The 27,050-nt window shown below is 41.3% G+C and overlaps 2 protein-coding genes across 4 annotated transcripts in view; one reads left to right on the top strand and one right to left on the bottom strand.

Annotated features, from left to right (window-relative positions):
• The window catches only part of TTC19 (tetratricopeptide repeat domain 19), a 56,451-nt gene extending 46,138 nt beyond the window's left edge, over positions 1 to 10,313 (bottom strand). The window contains exons 1-7 of one of the 2 annotated variants that reach the window (XM_012555523.2): positions 10,124 to 10,313; positions 9,935 to 10,035; positions 8,157 to 8,267; positions 7,665 to 7,703; positions 6,877 to 6,933; positions 6,480 to 6,541; positions 3,209 to 3,303 (exon numbers count right to left, since the gene is read on the bottom strand). In XM_012555523.2, the coding sequence (XP_012410977.1) occupies positions 3,209 to 3,303; positions 6,480 to 6,541; positions 6,877 to 6,933; positions 7,665 to 7,703; positions 8,157 to 8,267; positions 9,935 to 10,035; positions 10,124 to 10,307 (649 nt within the window). In that variant the 5' untranslated portion in view covers positions 10,308 to 10,313. Of the gene's footprint in view, positions 1 to 3,208; positions 3,304 to 6,479; positions 6,542 to 6,876; positions 6,934 to 7,664; positions 7,704 to 8,156; positions 8,811 to 9,934; positions 10,036 to 10,123 lie in introns of those variants that run through there. The other variant, XM_023731059.1, reaches the window with a different exon arrangement.
• A 178-nt stretch (positions 10,314 to 10,491) lies between these two features.
• On the top strand, positions 10,492 to 26,001 carry ZSWIM7 (zinc finger SWIM-type containing 7). Of its 2 annotated transcripts, XM_012555524.2 has the most exons (5): positions 10,492 to 10,612; positions 15,759 to 15,780; positions 18,891 to 18,993; positions 23,420 to 23,524; positions 24,840 to 26,001. In XM_012555524.2, the coding sequence occupies exons 1-5, from the start codon at positions 10,537 to 10,539 to the stop codon at positions 24,966 to 24,968; spliced, it is 435 nt and encodes a 144-aa protein (XP_012410978.1). In that variant the 5' UTR covers positions 10,492 to 10,536; the 3' UTR covers positions 24,969 to 26,001. The 2 variants fall into 2 exon arrangements, with proteins under 2 accessions (XP_012410978.1, XP_023586828.1); XM_023731060.1 differs by lacking the exons at positions 10,492 to 10,612; positions 15,759 to 15,780; positions 18,891 to 18,993 and adding an exon at positions 19,819 to 21,182.
• Positions 26,002 to 27,050: the final 1,049 nt, after the last annotated feature.

Here is a 27,050-nt window from a genome sequence, read left to right as displayed (position 1 = left end):
TACTAACTAGATAGTAGATAAGAATTATCTTAGGTAAAGGGAAGGACAGCACACACTACAGTGGACGTCAGCACAACTGGACTGAACCAAAGCTAAGAAATTTCCTGAATACAATCAAACACTTTGAGGGACAGAGTAGCAGGGGTAGGGGTCTGGGGACCATGCTTTCAGGGAACATCTACGTCAATCGGCATAACAAAGCTTATTAAGAAACTGTTCTGCATCCTACTTTGATGAATGGCATCTGGGGTCTTAAAAGCTTGCAAGTGGCCATCTAAGATGCATCAATTGGTCCTAACCACCTGGAGTAATGGAGAATGAAGAATACTAAGGAAAAAGGAAAGTATTAGCCCAAGAGGCAGAAAGGGCCACATAAACCAGAGACTCCATCAGCCTGAGACCAGAAGAACTAGATGGTGCCCGGCTACCACCAATGACCGCCCTGAGAGGGAACACAAAAGAGAGTCCCTGATGAAGCAGGAGAAAGGTAGGGTGCAGAATTCCTATTCTAGTAAGACCAGACTTAATGGTCTGAATGAGACTGGAGGAACCCCGGACAGCATGGCCCTCGGATTCTCTATCAGCCCAGAACTGAAACAATTTCTGAGGCCAACTCTTCAGATAGGGATTGGACTGGACTGTGGGACATAAAGTGATACTCCTGAGGATTGTGCCTCTTAGCTCAAATAGATACAAGAGACTAAGTGGGCAGCTTCTGTCTGGAGGTACGATGGGAAGGCAGAGAGGGTTAGGAGCTGGTTGAATGGACGTGGGGAATCAGGGGTGGAAAGGAGGAGTGTGCTGTCACAGTATGGGGAGAAGAATTAGGGTCACATAACAATGTACGTATAAACTTTTGTGTGGGACACTAACTTGCAATGTAAAACTTCATTTAAACTACAACAACAAACAAAAAAAATAAAAATAAAAATTCCATAGCCAATATTACAAATGAAAGATAGCAGGGCTGTGAGTAGTTCAAAAGTAACTTATTTGATAGGTGGATTTGTTTTTACATCTTTTGGGAGAATCCTCAAATTACTTCCACATTGCAAAGTGTTTACTGTTGGCTTGTTGGGTCTTCTTTCATTCAACAATTATTGAGCCTCTCCTATGTGCCAGGCACTGTTCCAGGCACTGATGGTTTAGCAGTGAACAAAACAGATGAAATCTCTATTCTTTCATAAGGAAGGCAAATACTAAAAACACAAGAACAAAAACATACTTTTAGTGGCGATACACACACACACACACACACACACACACACAGCTACTTTCAAGTGTGATGGAGAAGAAAAGTAAAGACAGACAGGGGGTTAGAGAGATATGAGGGTAGGAGAAGAGGGTCGTTTTAGTCAGGGTAGGCCTCTCTGAGGAAGTGGTATTTGAGCAGACCTGAAGGAAGTAAGAGAGCTAGCCATGGAAAGGTACAGTAGAACAGTCCAGTAGAGGGAACAGCAACTGAAAAGGCTCTGAGATGGCAATAACAAGAAAAAGACCAGTATGGTGAAAGTGGAATGAGCAAGGGGAAGAGTCATAGTATCTGATGGAGAAGAGGTGGGTGTGGACAAGATCGATGTAGGGCCTTAAAGGTCCACATAGGGATTCTGAATTTATTCCAAGGGTAATGCAAAGCCACTGAGTTCTTAAAAGATCACTTTGCCTGCTGCACAGACAAGACTGTACAAGGAAACAAAAGAAGGCAGGAAAATTTGTGAGATTATTACAGGAGTCCAGCCAGATGCGATGATGGCCTGGACCAAAGTGGTAGCGTAAGGGAAGGAGAAGTGGTCTAAGATGGATTTTTTTTTTTAATTGTACTTTAGATGAAGGTTTACAGAGCAAATAGTTTCTTATTAAACAGTCAGTACACATATTGTTTTATGACATTGGTGAACAACCCCACGACATGTGAACACTTACCCTTCTTGACCTTGGCGGACCTTTTTTTTTTTTTGGTGGAGATGGCTATATTTTGATGGTTGACACAATATAATATAATATGCTGATGAATTTAATAGGGTGAATGAGGAAGAAATCATGGATGACTCTTAAGCTTCTGGCCAAAGCAACTGAGTTAATGACAGTGCTGTTTACTAAACAGGGGCCAAGTGATAGAGAAAAAGTTTGTTGGGGGAAGAAATCAAGGGGCCTATTTTGGACATGTTACATGTAGGACGACCATAAGACATTCAATTCACGATGTCAGGAAAACAATCATGCCCTTACATCTACAGGTTAGGTGCAAGGTTGGGGATGATGGTGTAATTCTGGTATTTAAAGATAGGAGGCCAGAAGATATCTCCTAGGTTGTGAGGGTCGACAGAAAAAAGAGTGTGAAGACAACCCTGAAGACTGCCAACATAAGAGACTGGGAAGAGGAAGTGGAGTGGCCAACGAGGTGTGCCACGAGCCAGGTCAATAAAGTGTTTCCAGTAGGAGATAGTGATCACCTGAGTCAAAGCTGCTAATAAGCAGAGTAAGATGAGAATTGAGAACTGACCTGATAAAAGTGGATTCAGTGGAGTGATGAAGAAAACTAGTGCATGTTCAAGAGAGAAGGGAAAGATAATTAAGTACAGACAAGTCTTTCAAGGCATATTACTTTAGGGACAACAGAATTGACTGCTGTATCCCTAGCATCTCAATAGCACTTGGCATACAGTAGGTGTGAAACAATTACTGAATAGAGGTCAAATCTGAACATTCCCAATACTTCAGAGCAAATTAAGAAACCTTAACGGCTGAGATCTAGAGAGCTTTCTGTGCATCCCATTCTGTTCCTAGTTTAATTCTTTAGGCTCTTCATTCTATGAAGAGGATGAACTACAAAAACATGAGTCTGTTTTTCTTTTTTCTTAGTGTATTATCTGGGACCAAAGGGTAATTAATTAGCATTCTGATTGGCAGCTTAACTATGAGATAAGAGAACGTCCTTCCTTTTCTGCTGCCCAGTTTTCCAGAGGTCATATCTAATTAAATTGTAACAGATAAAATATGAACATGTCAGCAAAAGATTTAAAAAATAAATGGTCATCAAAAAAAAAAATCTTATTCCAAACTCTCTGCTAAGACCTGAAAAACAGTCACTATTTTCCAAAATGGGCTGCCTTCCCTCCCCCAATGCAGACACACTTCCCGTCCTCACAGTGCAGCAGTGAAGCCCCTCGTGGAGAAAAGGCAATGTCCGCGCATCAGGTTTTCCTACCTGACATAATGTCTTCTGCTAGTTCCTTTTCTCTTTCCATTTTTTCCTCTAGAGTTGAAATGCAGAATTCATAGCCAGCAAGAGCAAATTCCTGTCTATAAAGCAAAGATCACCAATTGGCCATTCATCTTTTCACAAACTCCTCTTTCAACCTCATTTTTCAGCTTGGGTTTGAGCATTATCAGTAAAAGAAGTGTAAGCTGGGAAGAGGAAATTTTCTTAGAAGTCTCTAATGGGTAACAATCTGCCATTTTCTCAAAAGTTGCTATTTGTTTGTTTTTTTCAAGTGGTCTATTTAATGTAACTTAAGATGTAAAAAGCTAGGAATGCTGACATAACCAGCAGCCTTCATCATCTCCCACCAACAAACTCTTTCAAGTGAGTCAGTTCCTCTAGTTGTATAAGTCTCACACCTGTTTAAAGTAATGCTACTAATATGACTGCACAAACAATTCCTACTACTGACCTCAAACTGTTTCTGGACAAGAAGTTTATACCTTTTCCAAGCTACAGGAAAATCTCTGATGAAAGTTTTACAGAAATGGAACTGCTAGCTATGGCTCTAGAAGGCATTTAGCCAACTCTGTAGCCTTGGACTCTCAGCCAACTGGAGAGGACACCGCTAGGAAGCAGACTGGCTCTGGACAGACTAAGTGCCAACTGCTGGTTTCTATAAAGAGACGCACAGTAACATGACAGAAATTCCTTCTCCATCCAGGGGCTCAGCTTTGTTCCTGTCCAGCTTCTTATCAGGAGCGGCACTACAAAGCTCATCTACCTTCCTCTAGTGCTTTGCCAGAGAGAACTGATGACTCCACTGTCTTACTCTGTTCTTAGAACAGAGGCTTCCCCTACCTTCCCCAGACCAAAGCTTGGCAGGAAGGGCCCTATCCAGGCAGGACATGGAGCAGGGGGCTACCCATTAGATGTACCTCATCAGAGAAAAGATATCTATAAACAACTCCCCTCCTAACATCAGCCTTTCTAAGCCTCAGGATCTGGCCATATCTTTGCTGGCCTCATGCTCTCTTAATAAAACGAAACACTTTTGAGGAAAACATAGCTTAACTTAAGAGGCTAATAATTTCAATGGCAACTACACAAGTTTTTGGAGCCCTGACAGCACAGTGGTTAAGAGCTCAGCTGGTAACCAAAAGGGCAGCAGTTTAAATCCACCAGCCACTCCTTGGAAACCCTATGGAGCAGTTCTACTGTGTCCTAATGGGTCACTATGTCGGAAATCGAAACGACGGCAATGGGTTTACAGAAGCCTTCACCTCTACAAAACTGTGAATGTCTTACTCTCCAGTGTTTCTCATCTCTGCACTTCTTCTTATCCTAGAATTCATACCCCATCAACATCTACTCTTGTTTTTAATTCTGCAAGGGAGACTGACCCTGCTGCAGTGTTCCCTGGCATGGACCAAGCTCAAAGCTCAAAAGATTCGAAGTCAAAGGCCCTCAGAAGCTCTAGCCTATCTAGTGTCCAATCAAAATGCAGATCTGAGCAAGTCCTGCTCAGAGATAAGTAGCTGGTGAATAGGACAGAAGGGACCAGGGCCAGGGGTCTTAATGAGCAATCTTTCTACAGCACCGTGCCTGATATCCTTGCAAACCTCTGGCACCCAACCTCTGCAGCAACTAAAAACCTACGGAAAAGCTAGTCTTAGGTCTCCCCATAAACTCACCCCAAAATACAACTCTCTGGAAGAGTTCTCTGCTTATATCCATCCTAGAAGCTTCCTCTTTGAACTCCACCTAGAGAATGAAAGGCACCAGGCCTCACTAATCAGTGTTCCTGCCTTTGGCACAAATTCAAATTGTTTTCTAAAGCCTTCCTGAGTGGCTGGCAGAGCTTTTCCTTCTTTATAAGAATTTAGACTCATCTAATATTTTTAAACTAGCACTTATCCCCTGTCCTGCTTAACCAAAGGTCTCCCCTCCACTCCTAGGTATTTCCAATCTCCACGTTTTAAAAACACTGTTCACATAATAACAGCAACCAAACAACGGAGAGCTACAGATGCCAATAATAATTAGACACAACCATCACCTCATGGGATTAGTTCTCTTGGTTTAGGGGTTTAGGGCTGTGGTCTCATGGGATAATCTAGTCAATCTGCATAACATAGTTCTTAAAGTTTATATTCTACCTGCCAGCATGGTAAGCAGTGTCTGGAGTCTTAAAAGCTTACATGCGGCAATCTAAGATACAACTACTGGTGTTACTCACCTGGAACAAAAGAGAAAGAAAAAAACTCAAGAATCAGAGAAGGAACTAGACTCCAGGATTAATTATCTACATGAACAATTGCCTCCTCCATCTTGAGACTATAACCAGATGATTCCTGGCTATTACTAGCGAAGAATCTGATCAGGAATACAACATATGAATCCCAATAAAAAGGGAGAAAAACGTGGAACAGAACTTCAAATTCTTAAAAAGTCCAGACTTACTGGACCTACTGAGTCTGGAAGAATCCCCAAGACTATAGCCCTGAGTTGCTCTTCAAACCTTGAATTGAAACTATCCCCTGAAGTCACCTTTAAACTAAATAACAGCTTAGCACAGACTAAAGACTGTCACCCTTGAGTACTGCATTTACAAAAAGAAAAAATTATATATGACAAAAGGTCAACAGCTATTCTAAAGCATAGGTGAGAAAGTTGAGGGGCAGGGTGATTAAGTAAATGGAAATGAAACAACTCAAACAGAAATAAAGAGAATGTTGACACAATGTGAAGAATGTAACCAATGCCACTGATCATTATGTCTAGAAACCAGAGAATGGAAGCAGGGTTTTGCTGTGTATTATTTTCACCAAAAATAAATTTAAAAAAAAAAAAAAAGCTGCTAACTGAACTGCCACTGAGACACTCCCATAGCAATTCTCCTGCCATCAAACTTCCTAACTTCCCAGTTTGCTGATCGACAAAATGTAGCAGCTATGATGTTACTCCCTCCTCTTCTAGGAAGAGCTAAGCTGAAGTTCTCTATAACTGCCCAATTCATGCAGGAACATAAAACTTGACTGGCTTTGTCACAACACAGCCAGAAGTGTGAGAACTGTGTGTCTCACTCAGTAAGCAAACAGAAACAGCAGGGGAAAATGTGGAAAAGGTTGAAGATTTCAAAGACAAGGAATGCAACACTTTGAGTGTGGCATCCAATTTTTTGACTAGTAACTAACTGAACATCCACAGTCAAAGTTTTTCTGGACACAGCACTACTCCCTGGCTGTTGCCACATCTAGATTTTGACTACACTTACCTATTCTGAGCAGCATAGATACTGGCCAGCTTTAAGGAGATTTCAATTATTGCATTGTCTTCCTGTTGAAAGAAAGAGAAATGAAGGAAATTCATGACAAGTAAAATTTCCTCATGGAATATTTCCGATCAACTTTTAGACTGACTTTGCCCTCAAAGCCATAGTCTTTATTCTTTCAGATGAATTAACCAACCGTGAATTCCTTAGCTCACCATGCTTTCGCGTTAGTGAAAAACTGGCAGTCCTAGCGGAAAAAAATCCCCTTTTTTTTGGCCAAAGCACAAGTTTTGATTATTTTTGTTTGGCTGTTTAAAGGGAGAGAGGGAGGGGGTTTCAGGAAGCAAAAATATTTTGAAAACTGCTTAAGCTAGGAGCCAGTCCAAGGCAATGTCCTTACCTGCTTCATGCCCCCTCCAAGCAGGTAACTCATTGTTGCTTTAAAAAGTTTTTCCGCCTAAAAGCATAAGGAAAAGATTTTTTTTCATATCATACTCCATGATCCGTATGACCTTGGATTCTAAGTACCAGTCTGATCCATCATTCCTTGTAAAACATATACGTACACACTCACGCACAGAGGTACCCTTGTGATATGAAAACAGACTATGCCAGGACCCCACATCGTCTGTGCACTTTAAACTACTCTGTGATAAGCAGAAACCGTCTTCAGAGATTAACTACTCACCAAAATCCACTGTGGCAGAGACTGCAAACTGTCCCCTAATATTCACTCTTCTAAACTTTTATTTACAGAATCCCCTCAATTTTTAGCTGGTTAGCCTTCCTTGCACTTAGGTATAGCCATGTGATGAAGTTTTGGCCAACAGATGCAGACAGAAGAAACGTGAGCAATTTTTAAATCATATTTTATAAGGAAAGTGCTTGTCCTCCATTCTTTTTCCTTTCCTGCAGGCGACCAGCTCACCCATGCAGATGAGGACATACATACCTTAGAGAAGGAATCTGGGCTCTAGACTACTTCATGGAGCAGAGGTACCTACCTGCCTTCAGTCTTCAGGCTACCTCTAAGACCACTGAATCAAAGACAAATATACTGCTATCTTGTTTTAGTCACAGTATTTTGGGATCTCTTTGTTACAGCAGTTTAGCCTGTACTCTTACTAATACAGTCTCCTTGAGGCTAGTCCTTCACAAATTCAAGACATGACAAAGTAATTTACTTACATTTTCAAGTTGACCATGTATAAATGCTAAGTTGGCCATCTGAAAAGCAAATTACAAATTATTTTTCAGTTTAGAGCACTGTGTTCCTACTTATTTCAAAGCCTTTAAGCTAAAAACTCCCTTTTTGCTTTCACCTTCAAACTGCAATAATGGTTGAGAGAGAAAAGCATGTCACAAATTAACCTGCTAAAAGCATGGAATACCAATAATGTGAGAAGTAGATACTTGCATATACTTTGCTAATGATAAACCAAATCTAGGACTACTCATCACTGAAGAAACAAATGCTAATGATACCTGTTGCTTGGTCTGGAACTGAAACTTGAAAGTGACACCTCAAGGGTAATAAAAGTCAAAACCAGAAGAAAACTTAGTTTAAAAAACGAGGTTTAGGACATCCTGAAGGTCAGGAATATAAATCAGGGGCGCTAACAAGCCTTCTCTTGCATCCACCCTTCATCATCAGTGGCTCAGGCTGGTTAGAAGAGTTACCAAATCGTAAGTGTAGGTGATGGCCTTGTTGTTACCGCTCTGATAGGCAAGACGGAGAGCGTCATGCAAAATTAGCTCAGCCTCTTCTGGCTCATCTTTCATGATGCTCAACTGAAAAGAGAGGACAAAAAAAACAATAGAAAGTGAAGTATAAAGAAAGTGGATATATGCACTACCAGACAGAAGCAGACTATGGCTGTACCATCCCAATACATAGAAGGAAGCTATTAATTCATTCATTCATCAAATATTTATTGAATTCCTACGGTGGTCTATGTCTACCGGGGTGACAAGAAATCAGTATCCCTTGCAGCTACGTGTGGCCATATAACAAAATTTTGGTCAACAGATGTAGACAGAAGAAATGTGAGCAATTTTCAAATCATATTTTATAAGGAAATTGCTTGTCCTTCACCTCCTCTTTCTCCCTTCCTTTAGGCTGAAGGTGAGCCTGCAGGACAAGTAAGCATAATTGTAATTAATGATAAGAACTACAAAAAAAAACAATGGAAAAGAGTGATAAGGGGTCTCCTCTAAGTGGGAAAGTCAGGGAAGACTTCCAAGGAAGTGCAGTTAAACTGAGATAGAAAGGCTAAGAATAAGCCAACCAAATAAGGAGTTGGGGGAGGCGGGGAGAATGTCCCAACCAGAAGGTAGGGAATGAGTGAAGACACTACAGGCTGAAAAAATTGGTTCTTGGGGGGGGGGGGGAAGAAGGTGGATGTGGAGAGAGGATAGGCAGGTAAGGTAGGCTTCTTTAGATCATGTAGGTCTTGGAGGCCATGGCAAGGAGTCTGGATTTTATCATAAATGCAGTGGGAAGTCACTGAAAAGTTTTTAGCCTAAGGGGTGATATGATATGATTTATATTTTTTAAAAAATCACTCTGCCTGTTGCATGGAGAACAGATTGTAAGTGGCAAGAGGGTAGGCAAGACAACTGGATAGCAGGCTGTGGCAGTGATGATTCACACTAGGGGAGACAGACAAAAGGCTGGAAACATTTTGGAGGTGGTGGCAAGATTTGTTGTGGATTTTAAGTGTATTAGAGGACGGTGGTAAGACTCCACAAGTTTTATGAGATTTCTAGGCTGAGAAACAGGGTAGATAACCGTAAAGACAAAATGATGAAGGAATAGGTTGGAGAGGCGTATATGATCAAGAGTTTAGTTTTGGTCATGTTAGGTCTGAGAGATACTTGAGGCCTCAAGGTGGACATGTCATGTAAGTAGCACACTGTGGTCTGGAAATAAAAATTTGAACGCTGCTGGCATTGAGACAGAATTTAGCCCAATGGAAGAGATGATAACCTGGCAAGGAGGGAAGAGAAAATAGAAAAAGATATGGAGAAAAGGAAGCGCTTGGAAGAGAACCACAACGCAGAGACAACACTAAGTTGTGTTTTGAGGATTAAATGGTGTAGAATTCTCCATGCCCGTTCTTTCAACTTGGCTAGTTAACTGATAAAACCACCACCACCAAACATTTCCGATATTCTGTTTGAGTAGAAGGATGCCTGCGGTGCCATCTCCATCTGCACCTGAGACAGCAGCGCTTACGCAGGTTTTAGAGTCTGACTTGGCTGGATGGATTCCAAAACCCCCTCCCCCTTTATGACCCATCTTTATGACCCATCTAATTCTGGGCCATTTTACTCTCGGGGCCTCCACATATTCTCAGTAAGTTGGAGAGAATATTGAGCATCCCCGAGGCCGCCGAGCCTCTCCGCTCTGAGAGGCGAACGGGCTCGGTCGGCGCAGGGCCGGGGAGCCGCCTCACCTTGGCTCGCTTCAGCAGCTGGATGATCTCAGCCTCGGTCTTATCGGCCGCGTCCTGCTCCTCCTCCTCTGTCGCTGTGGGCCTCGAGAACCAGGTGAGCGCTGAAGGAAGGGGCTGAGGTCACCGGACCCGGCCCGCGCCCGGCCCCAACCTGGCCGCCCCGAGCTCCGATCGGCCCGCGCCCCTCACCTGCCACCAGCGGCAGCAGGCCTGGGCCCCGGCCGTGCTGCGCGACTCGGGCTGAGGGCACGTCCGCCTCGGGTCCCGGGCCTCCTGCAGGCCCCGGGAGCGGGCGCGCGGCGCAGTGCCGGCCTCGCCGCCCCGCAGCCCGCAGGAGGCCTCCGCCCAGGCCTCGTCTCAGGAGCCGGTACATGCTCCCGCCGCGCCCTCTGCGCACTGGAAACCCCGCCGGGTTGCAGGGACGTCCCGCCCCCAGCGCGGACCTGTCCTCCGAGTCGTCGTTGCCACCCGCGTGCGCGATGACGCACGCCCACGTCACTCCTCGCCCCGCCCCGGCGGGCGACGAGAATGCTCCGCCGGACCGCCCAGCCCTTGGTTTGTTGGCCGCGGTGCATTCTGAGGAGGGCTCAGCCTGTGGCGCCATGGCCGTCACGTTGCCGGCGGTCGTGGAGGAGCTCCTGAGCGACATGGCCGCGGCGGTGCGGGAGACCGCGCGAAGTACGGCCGGGGGACGCGCGTAGCCGCGGCGGGGGGACGGGGAGGCCAGAGGCCGGCGCTCCTGGCCTGCGGGGCGCTGGGCGCGAGCTTCGCCGTCAGGCCCCGCGCACCTTCCTTCGCCTACCGGCTGCTTAGTTCCATGTGATTCTGTCTCTAAACCTCCAATTTGTCGTTAAAAAAAAAAAAAAGCGAAATTTGGGCAAGTAAAACTATTTAGGGAGATTCAGCGAGTATTTACGGAACAGCACAGTTGCTGGGGCTCCTTCTTCAGGCGCGAGCAGGCGTAAGGAAAGGCAGGGTTCGGAGTGCCAAGACCTCCCTGGGAGCGCTGTAGTGTGATCCGGAGGGTGAGAGGGGCGGCAGCCTGCGGTGAGTTAGTTACAGACAAGGTGAAGTTGTGAACCATTAAACTTGCCGCTTAGTTTTCTCAGATAAATTATGCTAACTTTGAAAGTTAATACTCTCCTGTCCTCTGTTCAGAAAATAAATATTTTAGAACCACAAAACCCAGATAGATGTGTACACAACGCTAAAAACGGGTACTAAACCGAGCCACAGGACTAAATCTGGATATTGTGACAGTATCTTTTTTTTCCTACCAGTAGAGGATGCTCTGTGACTATGCTTACCAAAATCACTGGGAAAAGACTAGTGTAAGAGGGTACTTCTAATCAAAGTGCTTCAACTAATTACAGCTACTCCCCCAAAGTAAAAATGGTCATTTTATAAACACAGTGGAGTTAGACCTCAAAACTTAACTCGGTTGGCTTTTGTTTTCAAAATGTGACTGCACTATGAAAGGGTTTATTTTGAGTTACCTACATACCCTTTTAAAGGATTGAAAAAAGTCAGTCCACTTTTGTTTTTTCCTTTCAGTCAAAACTATTAGGCCAGCAATGTTCTGATTACAGAAAGGGTGGGAAAAAGCCAGTGTTTCTGGGGCTCTAAGATTTGATGACCTTGAGGGTGGAGTGCTATAGTTATGCCAAAACGACGGTGTTTGAATGGGTTAATCTAGATACTGTGACAGTCTTGATGGGGGCCCAGTAGGTCCCCCTGATAACTCATGGCTTGGTCATAGAAACCCCCTACCATTGATTCACATTTATTTTCAGCAGAACAGTTTTCTGCTATTTCAAAATCTTTGTTCTAGGTAGTCATTCACTCTCACTATCCCCTATCCTTCAATGGTAATTTTTTTAGATAAAGATTCCAACCAAGCTTACACTCATATGACAATATAAAAACTAGTCCTGAGCCATGTGCCTGTACTAGTTGATCACCAGGTCTTTCTTCCAAGGCACCTCTGGGTGGACTCAAACCTCCAACCTTTCAATTTGCAACCTTTTGTCTTGGTACTTGAAAAAACATCTTGGGAGGGTTTTCTCCCAAGCCCTGAGGAGTTGTTACCTTTGCCCTAGTTCTTTGGAGAAGCAACTTGAAGGGGGAGTGGGGGCTCCCAGGTTTTCTACCCCAGAGGGTTTGTTACTTTTGCCCAGGGCATTCCTGGGTTGACTGACATTTCCTGGATAAGCTACAAACAACTTGATACTTTTGTCTGGCCTGGTAATTAACAAGACCTGAGTTGATTGACATCTCATGGGTAATTGAATATTAGTTGAATTATCTGGTAAGGGAACCCCCCGCCCCCCATAACTGATGAGGATCAGGATATATAAACAGAAATCCTTGTGGCATAGTGGTTAAGAGCTAAGGCTGGTAACCAAAAGGTCAGCAGTTTGAATCCACCAGGCACACCTTGGAAACCCTGTGGGGCAGTTCTACTCTGCCCTATAGGGTCACTATGAGTTGGAATCAACTGGACGGCAACGGGTTTGTTTGAAATTAAGAGAGGTTAGAGGTCTGCTGGTTGAGAGAGATTTTGGCTAAGAGCTGGGCTGGCAGAGAAGCAGAGCCACGTGAGAGGCAAGTGGTCCTGAAGCTGCTACACTGCCTATGGCTGTGATTTAGCAAAGAGGCCCACAGTGGAGAGTCCTGACAGCAGAGCAGCTAACAGAGCTGAGCAAGCTGCTACACTGGCTATGAGCTGAGCCCCTGAGCATTGGAGAGGCCCAACAGCTGAGAGAGCTATTCTGGTCAGAAGCTGTCCTGCACTGAAGAAGGGAGGGATGTGCTCTCCACTTACGGGACCCTTCCATATCTTGCCTCTGTGCTTCCTGACTGATCCCGAGTTGTTCCCGTTACTTCCAAGTTGATCCTGATCCCCAGTTGTAGCCTTTTACTTCCCTAATAAACCACATAACTATGAGTATGGTCTGTGAGTTCTGTGAGGCCATTGCAACAAATTATCGAACCCTGCAGAGAAGTAGAGTGCTGTGGAGGGAGTGGCTGGTGTCAAAAATAATGGAGAAATAGGAAACTTTGTGCTGATCCTGATTATTATCCCTGTAAAAACAGCTTGGGGGAGGTATCTGACCTCGTCTAACCCCACAAGGGGGAAGGAGAACCAAGATCAGCAGCCCAAGACTGACTCCTATGAGGCAGAGGTCAGACACACCTCGCGTCTCTGCCATCTCTACCAATTCTGACACCAACCGTCCCTCCCACAGCACTCTGTACTGGATTTGATAATTCATTGCAGTGGCCACACAGAACTCACAGACCATACTCGCAATTATGGAATTTAGGGAACTAACAGTTACAATTCAGGCTTAGGAACACTCAGGATACAGTTCTTCCATCAGGACAGCCTCTCCCCAGCTGTACTCACAGGCATGCCTTTCCCTGGCCCTCAGGCTTTGCCCAGAGGTGCTCAGCTTTCTCTTGTGGGCCAGGAAGCCTACCACCGCACAGTATCCTGCTGGTCTCTCCTTTCTTGGTGATGGTGGGCTCCTCTCCCTTGCTCTGCAACTGGCTCTCTTTTAAGGCAAAACTGACCAATCCCCTTGGGTTACCCCATCACAGAGTCCTGCCAAATCACCTGGGTGGGAGTTAGAAAACCATGGCTAAAAAGGCCACACAAAAAAGTAATTAATCCACCACAATCCCTCTTGTATTTAGACAATTCATTATACCTTATTACACAACACCTAGGGATTCTGTTATCCTGGGACTTCCCTTTATCTATATTGGGCCTTACGTTTAATGTATCCTAGATTTTTCTTTTTGTTGGTTTACTCCCTGATTTTATGGAGCACATACTCCAGTAGCTTCCTGAAGAAAGGTATATGGGATGTACTTTTTGAGAGTTTGCGTGCCTGAAAAGGTCTTCTTTCTACCCTCATATTTAATTAATAGTTTGGTTAGGTATTGAATTGTATGTTGGAAAGCATTATATTCCTTTACTGTCTGGCTTCTAGTGTTGCTTTCAAGAACTCTGAAGCCATCCTGGCTCCTGATTTTTATATGTGACCTATATTTTCTCTGGAAGTCTGAATGATCCCTTTCAGAGCACCCAGTGTTTTTAATCTTCATGATAATGTTCTTAAGTGTGAGGTTTGGTGTTTTGTTTTGTTTTGACTCTACTTTGTGGGCACTCAGTGGGCCTTTTCAAGGTAGAAAAAACTAGTTTTTCCTTCAATTCTGGAAAATGTCCTTGAATTATTTCACTGGTAAGTTTCCTCCTTCTGCTTTCTTTGTTTTTTCTGGCATTCCTGCTATTCAGTTACAGGATATTGTCCCTCTGATTTACTTACCTTCTCTTCTAAATTTCGTCTTTTTATTTTCTCTACTTCCTGGGAAATTTGTTCAACTTTAGCTTCCAAATCTTCTGTTGAGTTTTTCATTTCTGTTATATATTTAATTTACAGTTAGTTTCTTTTTCTGAAGATTCCTTTTTTATTGTATTTTGTGTCTATTTCATAGTTGCACTGACATCTTTTTTCTCTGATTTATTAATAGATGTTTAAAATTTTCTTCTCTCTGTAGTTCTTCCTCTGACTAGCTTTCTTTGGTTTATTTTGTTTTCTTATCTCCTTTCCTTTAATGTCTGGTAACCCTTGGTTGTCTGGTCAAGAATGGAAGACTAAAAATTTTATTAGAAGCACTGAATGGATTGATAGTGCTTATAGATTGTCAACTTCACTGTGGTTGACCTCGTTAGGCTATTTGGTTGAGGAAACCATTCCAATGTTATTCTTCTTAGGCTGGCCAGATTCTCCAGGGAAGACTCTTCTAGTCTTCTGCCTAGAGGATAAAAGGCCTGATTGCCTGTGTTACAGGAGCCGTGTTGGGAAGAGGGCAAGAGGTCCCTGTTTTCAGTGTGGTGCTCTTAACCTCAGCTGTGCATAGTATTTCCTCCCAGTCCAGATATCCTGTGTTTTAATCTCTAGAAAATAAACCTAGTCTTTTGTCAGAGTGAGAGAAGGCAATCGCCTAGAGCTAAGGAAGGGAACTGAACTGAGGTCCTACTGCTTCTTAAACTTATTTTCTGAGAGTTTTCCTTATTTTAGTCCCTCTGCTTCATCCCCAGTTCCAGAGCTATTTGGTGCCACCAATTTCTGAGAGGTTTTTGTTTTTGTTTTTTTAAATCAGGAGACGTGGGTAAGGGGTTAGGGAGTGTAAATCAGGTTTACACCAGTTTCTGAGGGTTCTTTTGTTTTTGTTTTAAATCAGGAGAGGTGGGTAAGGTGTTCTGGAGTATAAATCAGGTTAGTTCTTGGCTCTTCCCACAGCTAGCTTAAGATTCAGTTTTCTCAGATCTGGTGAAGTGTTTTCAACTCTTCCGTCAGCTTCCAGTATATCTTAACTGTTGGTTCCTCTCCTGTTCTCATCCTTTGTAGTTTATGCCTTTAAAAAAAAATCCTTTTATTATTGTTTAAGTGGAGTTTTGGGAAGGAGTAAAATTAGATACATAGGTTTAATTCACCATCTTACACATAAGTCTTTTTGGTTACATTCTTTTTAAGATTTTTATGGTCATTGGTTTAACATGGGGGAGCCCTGGTGGCGCAGTGGTTAAGAGCTCGGCTGCTAACCGAAAGGTCGGCGGTTCAAACCCACCAGCTGCTCTGTGGGTGAAAGATGTGGCAGTCTGCTCCCATAAAGACTACAGCCTTGGGAATCCTGTGGGGCAGTTCTACTCTGTCCTGTAGGGTCACGATGAGTCAGAATCAACTCGATAACAGTAGGTTTGGTTTTGGTTGGTTTAATTATGATTAATTTTGTTTCCATTTCTATTTTGCAGTTCCTGATGAGCATCTATTATCGTAAGTTATATTATGTTGTGTTTGGGGTTTTTTTAACCATTAGTGTGTTTTAAGAGCCAAATCCTTCCAACATCAACTCTTAATTTTTAAAAATATTCTTACTAAACTGGGAACAATATTTTCTTGACATGATTATTAAAAATCTGAAGTGAAGAGTACAAGGCATTCCCATATTGTCCTATTTGCCATTCTTGTTTGATAATTGTTCTAGAAGTTATAGCTGACATACTAACACATGAAAAAGAAATTAGAAGTTTTGTTGTCTGCAAGGAAAGACAGTTATCATTATTTGCAGATGATGTAACTACATATAAAAACCCAAGAGAATACAGTAAAATGGCCAGTTTTTAAAAATGCAGAAATTAAAAACATTATCCTTCATACCACAAAGTTCAAAAATATAATTACATCCTCAATAGCAATGAAAAAGCGAAAGCTACCTAAGAATAAGTGACTTTTAATTGTTTATATACTTATATTTAAAAGTCCAAAAGGGTACACACTAACCTGTACTAGTGGTTATCTTAGGTGGGTGGAAGGGAGGTAGAATTTAGGGAAAGGCTTTAATCTTTTCTCTGTTTTTTAAAAATTTTACAAGGATTGCATATTATTTTTAAAAAATTACTACTTTAAAAACAAAAAAACTGGGCAAATAATAAAAACATAAATGGCCAAAAACTTTTAAAACAAAAGATGAATGTTAAAATCATAAAGATACGAATTAAAATAAGATAAATTTTCATCTATAAAACTGGCAACAACAAAAAAAGATAATTCCAGAGGTTGGCAAGAATATGGGGAAAGAGATCACTGCTGCCCTGCTAATAGGAGTGTAAATTAGAAGATAGGCAATGTTGTTGTGTGCCATCAAGTCGGTTCCAACTTATAGTGACCCTACATGATGGAGTAGAACTGCCCCCATACGGTTTCCTAGACTGTAATCTTTACAGGAGCAGATCACCAGGTGTTTTTCTCCTGTTGAGCCACTGGTGGGTTTGAACTGCTGACCTTTGGATTAGCAGCTGAGCACTTAACCACTGTGCCATGAGGGCAATAGAAGCTTTAAAATATACATATTCTTTGACCCAAAAATTCATCTTCTAAGAATGTATCTCAAGGAAGTAACCATAGATGTTAGTAAAGATTTTGCAGTGAGCATATTCATTCTAGTATTGTTTATGGTAGCAAAACAGAACAGAAAACCTGGAAACAATCTACTTGTTCAAAGATAGAGTTTGAGGAAAATAAAGTATTCATCTTTACAGTGGAATTCTTTGTAACCACTAAAAATGATATAGAAAAATATTGAGTCCATTCAAAAGATGTTCACAATATGTTATAAAGCAGGTTATTATGGATAAAGCAGGTTATTAGATCCCTATTTTAAAGGTAACTGTGATTATTTCGAATAAGAGTATCACCAAATTTTATTTCTTTATTTTTCTTTGTTCATAGGCTAAACTTTTAAATGTTTAGTGTAAAAAAATCAAGATTTTTCCTATTCGCCAATAGTTCGTTGTATATGAGACTAGTTTTTTTTTTTTTAAATGAAGATGAACATTTTACTTTTAAAGCCTTAGCAGTTTTGTCTTCCTAGTCTATGTGGATTCTTTAAAACATTAATTTCACAATTTTAGCTCAACCGAGCCATTTTATTTTCCAGTTTATAAAAGTAACTCACACTCATTGTAAAAAAATAAAAGTATTTTTGGAAAATAAAGAAAAATATAAAAAGCATCAATAATCATACTATTCAGTGATAATCACTGTTAACATTTTGGTTTATTACCTTTTTTTAATTATTAAACTTTTTATTTTGAGATAATTATAGATTTTTTTAAGAACAATTTTTAATATGGTTGAGAGTTTCTAAATATACAATTTTGTGCCCAACCTTTATCACCTAACATTATGTCATAAAAATTTTCCCACATACCAAAATTTTTTCTGGTAACATCACTTAACAGCTTAACCTTATTACTAAACCAAAAAGTACAGATTTAGCATCCATCAGATGGACAAACATGGAAAAGTCTGGCAATTTTAGTGTTGGTGAGGATATAGAGAAAACAGAACTCTCATACAGAGCTGGCAGGAGTGGGAAGTGTACAGCCACCTTGGAAAGACATTTGGCAACACTAAGGAAGGCTGAAAAATTCATCTAAGATCCAGCGGTTCTACTTTTAGTTATATGACCAGGAAGAATTCTCATGTGTGCACACCAAGGGACGTGTACAGAGATAAATGAGTATTGCATATAATAGTATAAAATGGAAACAATCAGAATGTTTATCAATAGGGTACTTAAAAAATAAAATGTATGTACAGAAGATGGAATATTGTTCAGCAGTTAAATAAAAAGAAATATATATCGACGTGCATCATTTTCAAAAACACATTGAGTGGAAGAAAACAAGTTGCCAAAAAGAAGCCTGTAATATACCTTTTATGTTTTAAAAGTCATTTGAAAAAAAAAAGTGTGTGTGTGTATATATATATACGTATATACACACACATATATACTATGCATAGTAAAATATAAAAACATTAATAAAGGAAGGAAACCAGCATGACAGTAGTTGCTTATGGAATGAAAGGAGGATTGAGATAAGTATAGAAATTCTAGGAAGTATACTGTTACATCAATTGCCATCAAGTCAGTTCCAACTCATGGTGACCCCATGTGTGTCAGAGTTGAACTGTGCTCCATAAGATTTTCAGTGGCTGATTTTTTGGAAGTAGATCACCAGGGCTTTCTTTGAGGCTCTTCTGGCAACTCGAACTGCCAGCCATTCTGTTAGCAGCTGAGCACTTAACTGTTTGTGCTTCCCAGGGAGAAGTCTACAGGGGCCTTTTTTATCAGTGTAGTTTACTTCTTTTATTAAAAAAAAGAGAGAAAAAAGATGATCTGAAATAAGTGAACAGGATGTTAACATTTATTAATTCTAGTCGGGGTGAGTACATAGGTTTTTAATGTATTATTATCTTTTTTTCAAATTAAAATAAATTGAACTTTTTAAAAAGTGCTGAGGATGGTGACCCTTTGGGTCAAGTTAGTGAGGTGACTGTGTGAGTCAGGGCATCTAATCTGAAGCCTTTCTGTTTTCCAGGCTCAAGTTTATCTTTGGCTCATCAGCCATCCAGGCCTTGGACCTGGTTGATCGACGTTCCATCACCTTAGTCTCCTCTCCCAGTGGGAGGCGCGTATACCAGGTAGAAGTCTGGAGGTGGGGATGTTCTCCGCGAAATTGTTTAGGACATGTTATGTTTTCATGAATCTCTGTGGAAGCTGGTGACCAGCTTTTTCCTAGTCTGTTGAAAAGCATTTGACCCAACCTAGTAAGATTAACCTATTAATAATTAAAATAAGATAAATATGACTTATTAAATTTATCCAGTAGCATTGTATAGAGCCAGAAATGATGTGAAGTGACTTTTTTCTCAGGTTTCCTGGAGTTTAGTCAACTTGTGCTTTCCCATTGTTTGATAATACAAAAAAAAAAGACAAAAATTGTCGTCAAGTTGATTCCAACTCACAGCAACGCTGTAGGACAGGGCAGAATTGTCCCATAGGGTTTCCAAGGAGCAGCTGGTGGATTTGAACTGCTGACTTTTTGGTTAGCAGCCATAGCTCTAATTAGAGATGCTTTTTTTCCCACATGAATTTATTGACATCTTCACTTTGTTCATTATCTCTTGCTTACAAGGAAAAGCCAAAATGCGTTTTGAGGTCTTCCAACCTGCTCATCTATCGGAAATGATCTTTCAAACTGTTGTTCAGCGTATTATTAAGGGTCAAACTGCTGAATGCAGGTAGTCTGCTGGGACCTTAGTTTTGCCCTCTCAGAGTTTACAATAGGTAGATTTGTGAAGTAGCTAGTACTTCTTATAAGATTCTGAAGTACTTTCATATCTGGCACCTGGGATTCGTAACTGCTATACCACACTGCCTGTCTTAGAATTTGAGACTTGAGTAAAGACTATATAAATAGTAGACCAAACCCCAGCCTCCCCTCCCACCCCTTACAGGTTTAGCTGTATGAGACAATGTTAAGTGCAGTTGGGTTTGAGAGGAGAAGCTTGTGAATGAAATGAAAATAGAAGCAGTGGTCTCCAGAATTTTCTGCCTGTTCTGAAAAGGATGAAAAAGAAGCCATCAGCTCTTTTATGTAATTCAAACTTTGCTGAAGACCAGGAAGGGGAAAGATTTTCAAAATATTTGAATTCTGGTTTATCTATGATGAACTTCTCGGAGCTGAAACTATGTCAGTTAACTCTTACTGAGTGAGTAATTTGAGCAAAGTCAAATAGGTACAAATAGTAAATTAACTTGCTATTCAACATTGTAGCACAACTTTATTCACCAGGGCAAAATCTTCTTAAGTTTCTTCATTAAGAGAAATGGAGTAATTAGTGTTGAATGCTCTAGTTAAATTTTTTGAATGGTATTTATTTACTCAAAAGATGCTGCCTGTTAGAATTTTCTCATGGTGAACTTACGGCAGAGCCACAAAATCATATTCTTTATGCCTGAGGAGATGTGTCTGTTTTCTTTCTTGGTATTTTGTTTTTATGTAGCTAAAATACCCTAGCTTTTCCTAAAAGAGAACGGCCTTCAATTTTCCCCATATCTTTTACTTCAGATTTTTTGTCTTCGTTCTGATATCAGTGTAAAACATAAGCTGGGCAAGCAGACTTCCAACTTCCCCTAGTTCTGTGATCTAGTTTTTAGTTAAAATTGTAATGATTTTGTGTGAAATGTTTTAATTATTTTTGACTTTTTGTTCCTCCCAGTGGTCACTGTGACTTTAGTTTTTGTCATTCACATTGTTTTGTATTACATTGCTTTATTAGTCATAAAAATACTAACTTCGTAGAATTATGGCAGTCACCTTGGACTTTGAATTAAATGAGGCTGTAGAAACCTTATACATCCTCAGATTGACCTGGCTGCTTTCATTGTATAGTAAAATGGTAAGAATTTGGCTTAATTCAGGAGTTCTATGAGATAATAAAGTTGAGTCAGATGCTGCCTTGATACGTAATTAGTTATCTTTCTATAGGTCAGCCCTCTAATGTTTTTACTGTCCTCTAGGTGTAATGTGTAATTATTTTAAAATAATCATTATGTTGCTGTCACGTGAGCTGCTTTTTATATTTTTTTGGTTCACTCAGGAAGGGAGAGGATGCATCAGCCAGGAGAGGCTAAGTTATGTAATGGCAACAATGACCCCAAATCTCAAAGGCTTACAAAAGTGTTTTCTATCTCATTCATGCTACATATCTATCACAAGTCATTTGCACTTCTGATCCAAAACATCTTCACTCAGTGGTCCCAACTGATGGAGCAGCCCCCATCTGGAACATTGTGGATCTCATGGCAGAAGGAAAAAGAGGACATGGTACACACCAATTTGTAATGTTTCTGCTTGGCTACTCACATTTTACTGGCTAAACCAGGTCGCTTAGCCAGCACGTATTTAACAGGGCAGGAATCTATAATACTCTTGCAGAGAGGTGCTGAACACGGGGGACAGTGATAACAGTTTACTAAACTCACTGTGAAGGATCCTAAGAGGCTTGGAGGGGTCATAAAATAAAACTGTATCCATGAATGGCTGATCATCTAGGTGGGTCACCCTCCAGAGAACCTAAATGAAAACCATAGCCAGCTCCCTCCAAGTGCGGTTCATACAAGTCTAGTCATGGGTCTGGGTATTCTCTTTCCTGCATGTTTCTTTTTTTAAAGTTCTCTCCTGGGGATGAACATTCTAGACTCTGAGTAGGAGAACTAGGAGCAGTTTCTGTAAGAGGAGGTCATTTTTCCATGGAAGGGTGAAGGAACTGAATTAGATGATCCCTAAGGTCAATTTCCAGTTCTAAACATTTCTCAGATTTTTATCTGATTATTGGGTTCACTAGCCATCCATTACTGGATAAGGAAAAAGTAGATTCAAAGTTTACCATCTGTTTACAGTATTTACTGCCTTAGGTGGTTGAACACTATTCTGAGTCGTAGCCAGTCTTTGAAAGGATCAGGCAAGAAAGGGACCCACGATAAGAAGGAACTAGTGAACCATTCAAGCCAGTGTGTAATTCCAGAGGCCTATATGTCTGCTAAAGCTTCAATCTAGAGAGAAGAGAGCCAGGAGATAAGTAAAGGAGGAAGAAGTCTAATGTTTTATTCGTTGGTAAAAGTTGGGAGACACAAGAATTATGCATGTCACTGCCGGGTGTTGCTGGCTTTTCTTCCAAGAGTAAGTAGAAAACTGTCTGCTTTAACACTCTTCTTTTGGTTTAAGTTTTCCAGACACTCTAGGGAAATTCCTCCACTGATGTGGTTTTTTACTCCCTAATTTGTAACTGGGGCCAAAATCTGTAAGGATACAATAGGCATCTTATTAATCAGTGATTGGCCATTTCTAGTAATTTAGCAACCCCCAAGGAATTTTGCTGACTTAGTCCAAATACTGGCAGGATCATGTAAATCACTGGACATGTTACAAACATAAGCAAAACACTTGAATCTGCTATTTCTTCTTTGGTTGTAGCCTTACTGTTGCTTAACTGTTTGTTAGGGAGAACGAGCAAAGGAGGGAGTGCTGACATTGTAATTTAGAAAAAAAAAAAAAAAGGCCTAGATTTTTTATTTAAATTGTCATCTTAGAGCCTGAAATTAATTTGAAGACCCTAGGGCAAAATTCCTCAGTGGCATTTCACTTGTACAAAAACCCTCAGTATGTTTCTACTTCCCTTGGAAACTAATAATAATTTTAAAATTCCAGTTTGGAAATAAACTCTAGGTATAAAGCCATCTCAGGAAAAAAAAAAAGACTGACTTCTTGGTAGTAGAGAGACTTAAAGAAGTGATTTTTCCAACAGATATGTCCATCACCGTACAGATTCATCATTATTTCCCTATAGCGCTCCTTTTTTGTCCCTTTTGGCTGCCATCAATGCTTCTTGTTCCTGGTCTGGGCCACTTACCAAAACCCCTGTGTATCTGTGGCCCTCCTTCCATCCTGCTGGATAAAGAGGCAGATCCCGGCTTGCCTTTTCCTGAGACCTCCACCCTGCGCAGCTGAGGCATCCCTTTTGCAAGGTTCTTGGCTTTGTTTTCTCCCCTCTAATATGCTTTTCAAAAGGCTATTCCCACTTTCTTCTCAAGACTCTGTCTTCCTCTTCACTCTACCTCTTTTGGTATTCTCCTCAGGCATGCAGTAGAAGCTTTAGAAATTTACAGATGGGCTGCGAAACACCAAAAGTTAAGAAACACGGCAGTAAAGTGTAGATGAGAGAAACTTTTCCCTCCACCTCAGTTTGTATGAGCATAGGCAACCCATGGAAGGGCCTTATGAGTCACTAAGTATGGGAATAAAATGGTCTGTGTGGATGGTCTAGCTAGCCTGAAACTCCTCAGTTCCACTGTATGGTTTCCTCAGGTACATAGCACTGAGAGGTAAGGAAGAGCCCCCCAACGCATGGGAGTTGAGTTTCCCGTTTTGTATAAAACATGGCTGCAGTTCTGCCTGGTGCAATTTGCAGAGCATCTCTGAGCCATCACACAGATACATTCAATGGAAGGAAGTGGTTTTCCAGTACACTTTTGAGGTCTGATCCTATCTCCTTTTCTTCCTAGGTACTTGGAAGTTCTGGTAAAACATACACATGTTTGGCCTCTTGTCATTACTGTTCATGTCCTGCATTTGCCTTCTCAGTGCTACGGAAGAGTGACAGCCTACTGGTGAGGATGGGGAAGGCTCTTCCTACTACATTTGAATTAGGAGAGAAATTGTTAGCCCTTAGTATGTGGTTTGAGAGTTGTACAAAATGGGAGCTTTACCATGTGTAGGAACAAATATTTATTGTCCTTGGCTCTAGCTAGTCATCTCTTTTGGATTTACTCTCCTGAAATGCAAGGTTATTTTGAGAACTGTATAAATGTTTATTTAAAAGGTCACAGATGAAGCTTTGGGAAGGACAATAGGGAAATCCCGGAAGTTGGTACTAGGGAATTAGATGGCCCAATAAAAATATGAACTAAGGTGGCTGTCGGTAGCTTTGTGTATCCCCATCTCCAGTTGTGAGGTAGTATCTTCCCACACTGCCCTTAAGAACAGCCTAGTACTTGGCTACACTTGGCTTTCACATGGGGCAGGACAGCACAGTATGCCTCTGCCAATTTCATAGGAGTCCAGAGCATCTAGAACAGGACATACTCACACAACTCCTTATCCAAAAGGAGAAGACAGTACCCACCTGAGAGCTGTAGCTATTTTAAGTCCTTTCAGAGAAGAAAATTATGGCATCTAGTCCATTCTTCCCTTTCTAAAGGAAACTTCTTAAAGTTAGAAAACATCTGGGGAGCTGGATGGCAAGTTGGACATGTCATTTTATAAGAGGCCATGTTCACAGTTGATACACCATGTTTATTTTACCTGTAAAATGACAGGACTCCTTTAAGATCTAAAGCTCTGTCCTGTAGGCATCCCTGTTGTCTCCCTAGAGGTGTGTACAGGCCAGTATATGTGAGAGTTTTGCTGCCACTTCCTCCCCACCCCCACCCCAGGAAGTATAACAGTGGTTAAGAAAGTAGACTCTGGACTTGGAGCACATGCTTAAACTGGGGATAATACCTGTCCTCGTAGGGTAGCTGTCCTATTTAAATGAGCTAATCTACAAGACCCACTTTGCAGCACAGTGCCTCAACAAATGTTAGTCATTAACAGCTTTCTGAAGGCAAGGAAAGCAGAAGCCCAATTTAGGACAAAAATGAGGAGCCTGTCTTGGTCTTTACCTTGGGTTATACACCTGTGCCAGCTGGATCTAAACTGTCTCCCAGAGCAGCAGGCAAAGTAAGTCCTCCTTTGCCACCTCTGACTCTTAGAATGCATCTGTCTCATCTTCTTTATCTGCAGTGTTTAGGCAGTGAGTTGAAGGCCCATAGTCAGTCCACCCCAGTTCTTTCCCACTAAATGTAATGGTAGTGGGAGGTCTCTGTTAGCCAGGCCAGCCTGGCCCTGCCTGTTTCTAATGGGCTTGTGTGTTTTGTATTCCAGTGCAAGCATCTCTTGGCAATTTATCTTAGTCAGGTAATGGGGACCTGCCAGCAGCTAAGCGTCTCTGACAAGCAGTTGACTGACATATTATTGACTGAGGAGGAACAAGAGCGTAAAGGTACAGACTGAGCATCGTTAGGTTTCAAAAGAGAAGTCCGTCAAGAAATATATTTTAAATTGTCCTGGTTCACATGAGAAGAGAGCTGAAATGGATATTCCAGAGGCTTCTTGTTGCTGTGACACTTCTGTCCCTTTTCCCACTTGGCCTGCAGGAGGAGCTGTTGGGTAGAACCCATGATGTATGTTTAGAATCCCTATACAAGTCTCCTCTTGAAAAATCTCACCAGTCTCTGAGCCCCTTGGGTAAATAATTTCCCTGGATGGAATCAAGCATTTTACACTCAAGTAAAGCCTAATATCATGTCGTGTCCACAGTTAGTTAGATTCTTAAGTAATCGAATTACTGGTAATTTAAAAAATGTTGGAATGGTAGACCAAACTGAGTAAGATGAAGTTTAAATTAAAAAGTAAGTGGTAGTTCTTCTCCTTGAGTCCAGAAAATTATTCTGCAGCAATCAAAGATCAGCGCAGAGAGATATAACTAAACAGCAGTTCTGGTTTCAGTAAGCTTCAGATATCTATGGTGTTGGCCAAAACAGTTTACATAGGCTGTATATCAGAGAGGTGGTATCTAGAACAAGGGAGGTGCTGGTTTCAGTATAGGACAAGGACTTCTTACTAGGTAAAGCTGTTTACAGCCAGAATAGGAACCTAGAAGGACAGGAATTCCCTATCTCTTGAGTGGTTCAGTAAACTTGCTAGGATATTGCAGAGGATTGAAGCAGTGAACAAACAGATAAAATTGTTGACTTTTGGGAGGGGTGGGGAGATTCACTCTCTAGATGGTAAACACTTGTTTTTGTGATGGGAAAGGTAACACTGAATGAGGGTGGAGTGTACACAGCTTGACCAAGGTCAACAATGTTATGGAGATATACACAAGAGAAAAGGGCCTCTTAATAATTTCTATGGCATATATAATTTTGAAAAAACAACCAAAAATATATGTGTGGGTGTATGCGTATACATGTAGACATACATATGCATAAACCAAAACCAAACCCGTTGCCATCGAGTTGATTCCGACTCATAGTGACCCTATAGGATGGAGTAGAAGTGCCCCATAGGGTTTCCAAGGAGTGCCTGGCGTATTCAAACTGCCTACCTTTTGGTTAGCAGCCACAGCTGTTAACCACTACGCCACCAGGGTTTCCTATATACGTATAGGTGTGTATATATGTGTGTATATATAGGTGTGTGCATCTATGTGACTGTATGCACATATATTCATATATATATATAATAAAGCACATAGGGGGCACAGTTAGAAATACTTCTTAGACATAACCAAACACCTCGCGGGATTGGACTTCTGGGTTTGAAGGATTAGGACCATAGTCTCATGGGACATCTCGGTCAACTGGTATAATATAGTTCATAAAATTATGTTCTACATCCTAGTTTGGTGAGTAGTGTCTGGGGTCTTAAAAGCTTACAAACAGCCATCTAAGATACAGCTATTGGTCTCTACTCATCTGGAATGAAAGACAAAGAAGGAACTAGTCTACAGCACAAATAGTCTACACGAACCACAGCCTCATCTATCCTGAGACCAGAAGAACTAGATGGTGTCCAGATACCACTACTCACCTTTCTAATCAGGGCCACAGTAGATGGACCCTGATAGAATGTGAGAAAATTGTGAAACAGAACCTCCTATTTCTGGCGGGGGAGAAAAAAAACACATACTGGACTGGTTGAGACTGGAGGAGTCCCTGAGACTACTGTCCGGAGATACTCTTCAGACCTCGAACTGAAAATAAGCCCTGAAGTCACCTTGTAGCTAAATAATAAATTGGCTCAGAAAACTAATGAATGTTACCCATAAGTACTGTGCTCCTTTAAAAAAACCACCTATATGAGACCAAACAGTCGACAATCACTTTGACACAAAGATGAGAATGTACAGGGGCAGGGAAACTAGATTAATAGAAATGGAACAACCAGAACAGAAATAATAAGAATGTTCACGCATTGTGAAGAATGTAACCAATGTCACTGAACAACTTGTATAGAAATTGTTGAATGGGAACCTAAACTGCTATGTAAACCTTCAGTGAAAACACAATAAAATATATATATATTTTTAAA

This window comes from Trichechus manatus, unplaced genomic scaffold (genome assembly GCF_000243295.1).
Source record: "Trichechus manatus latirostris isolate Lorelei unplaced genomic scaffold, TriManLat1.0 scaffold00040, whole genome shotgun sequence".
NCBI lineage: Eukaryota > Metazoa > Chordata > Mammalia > Sirenia > Trichechidae > Trichechus > Trichechus manatus.
This window is presented reverse-complemented; position numbering and strand designations above follow the sequence as displayed.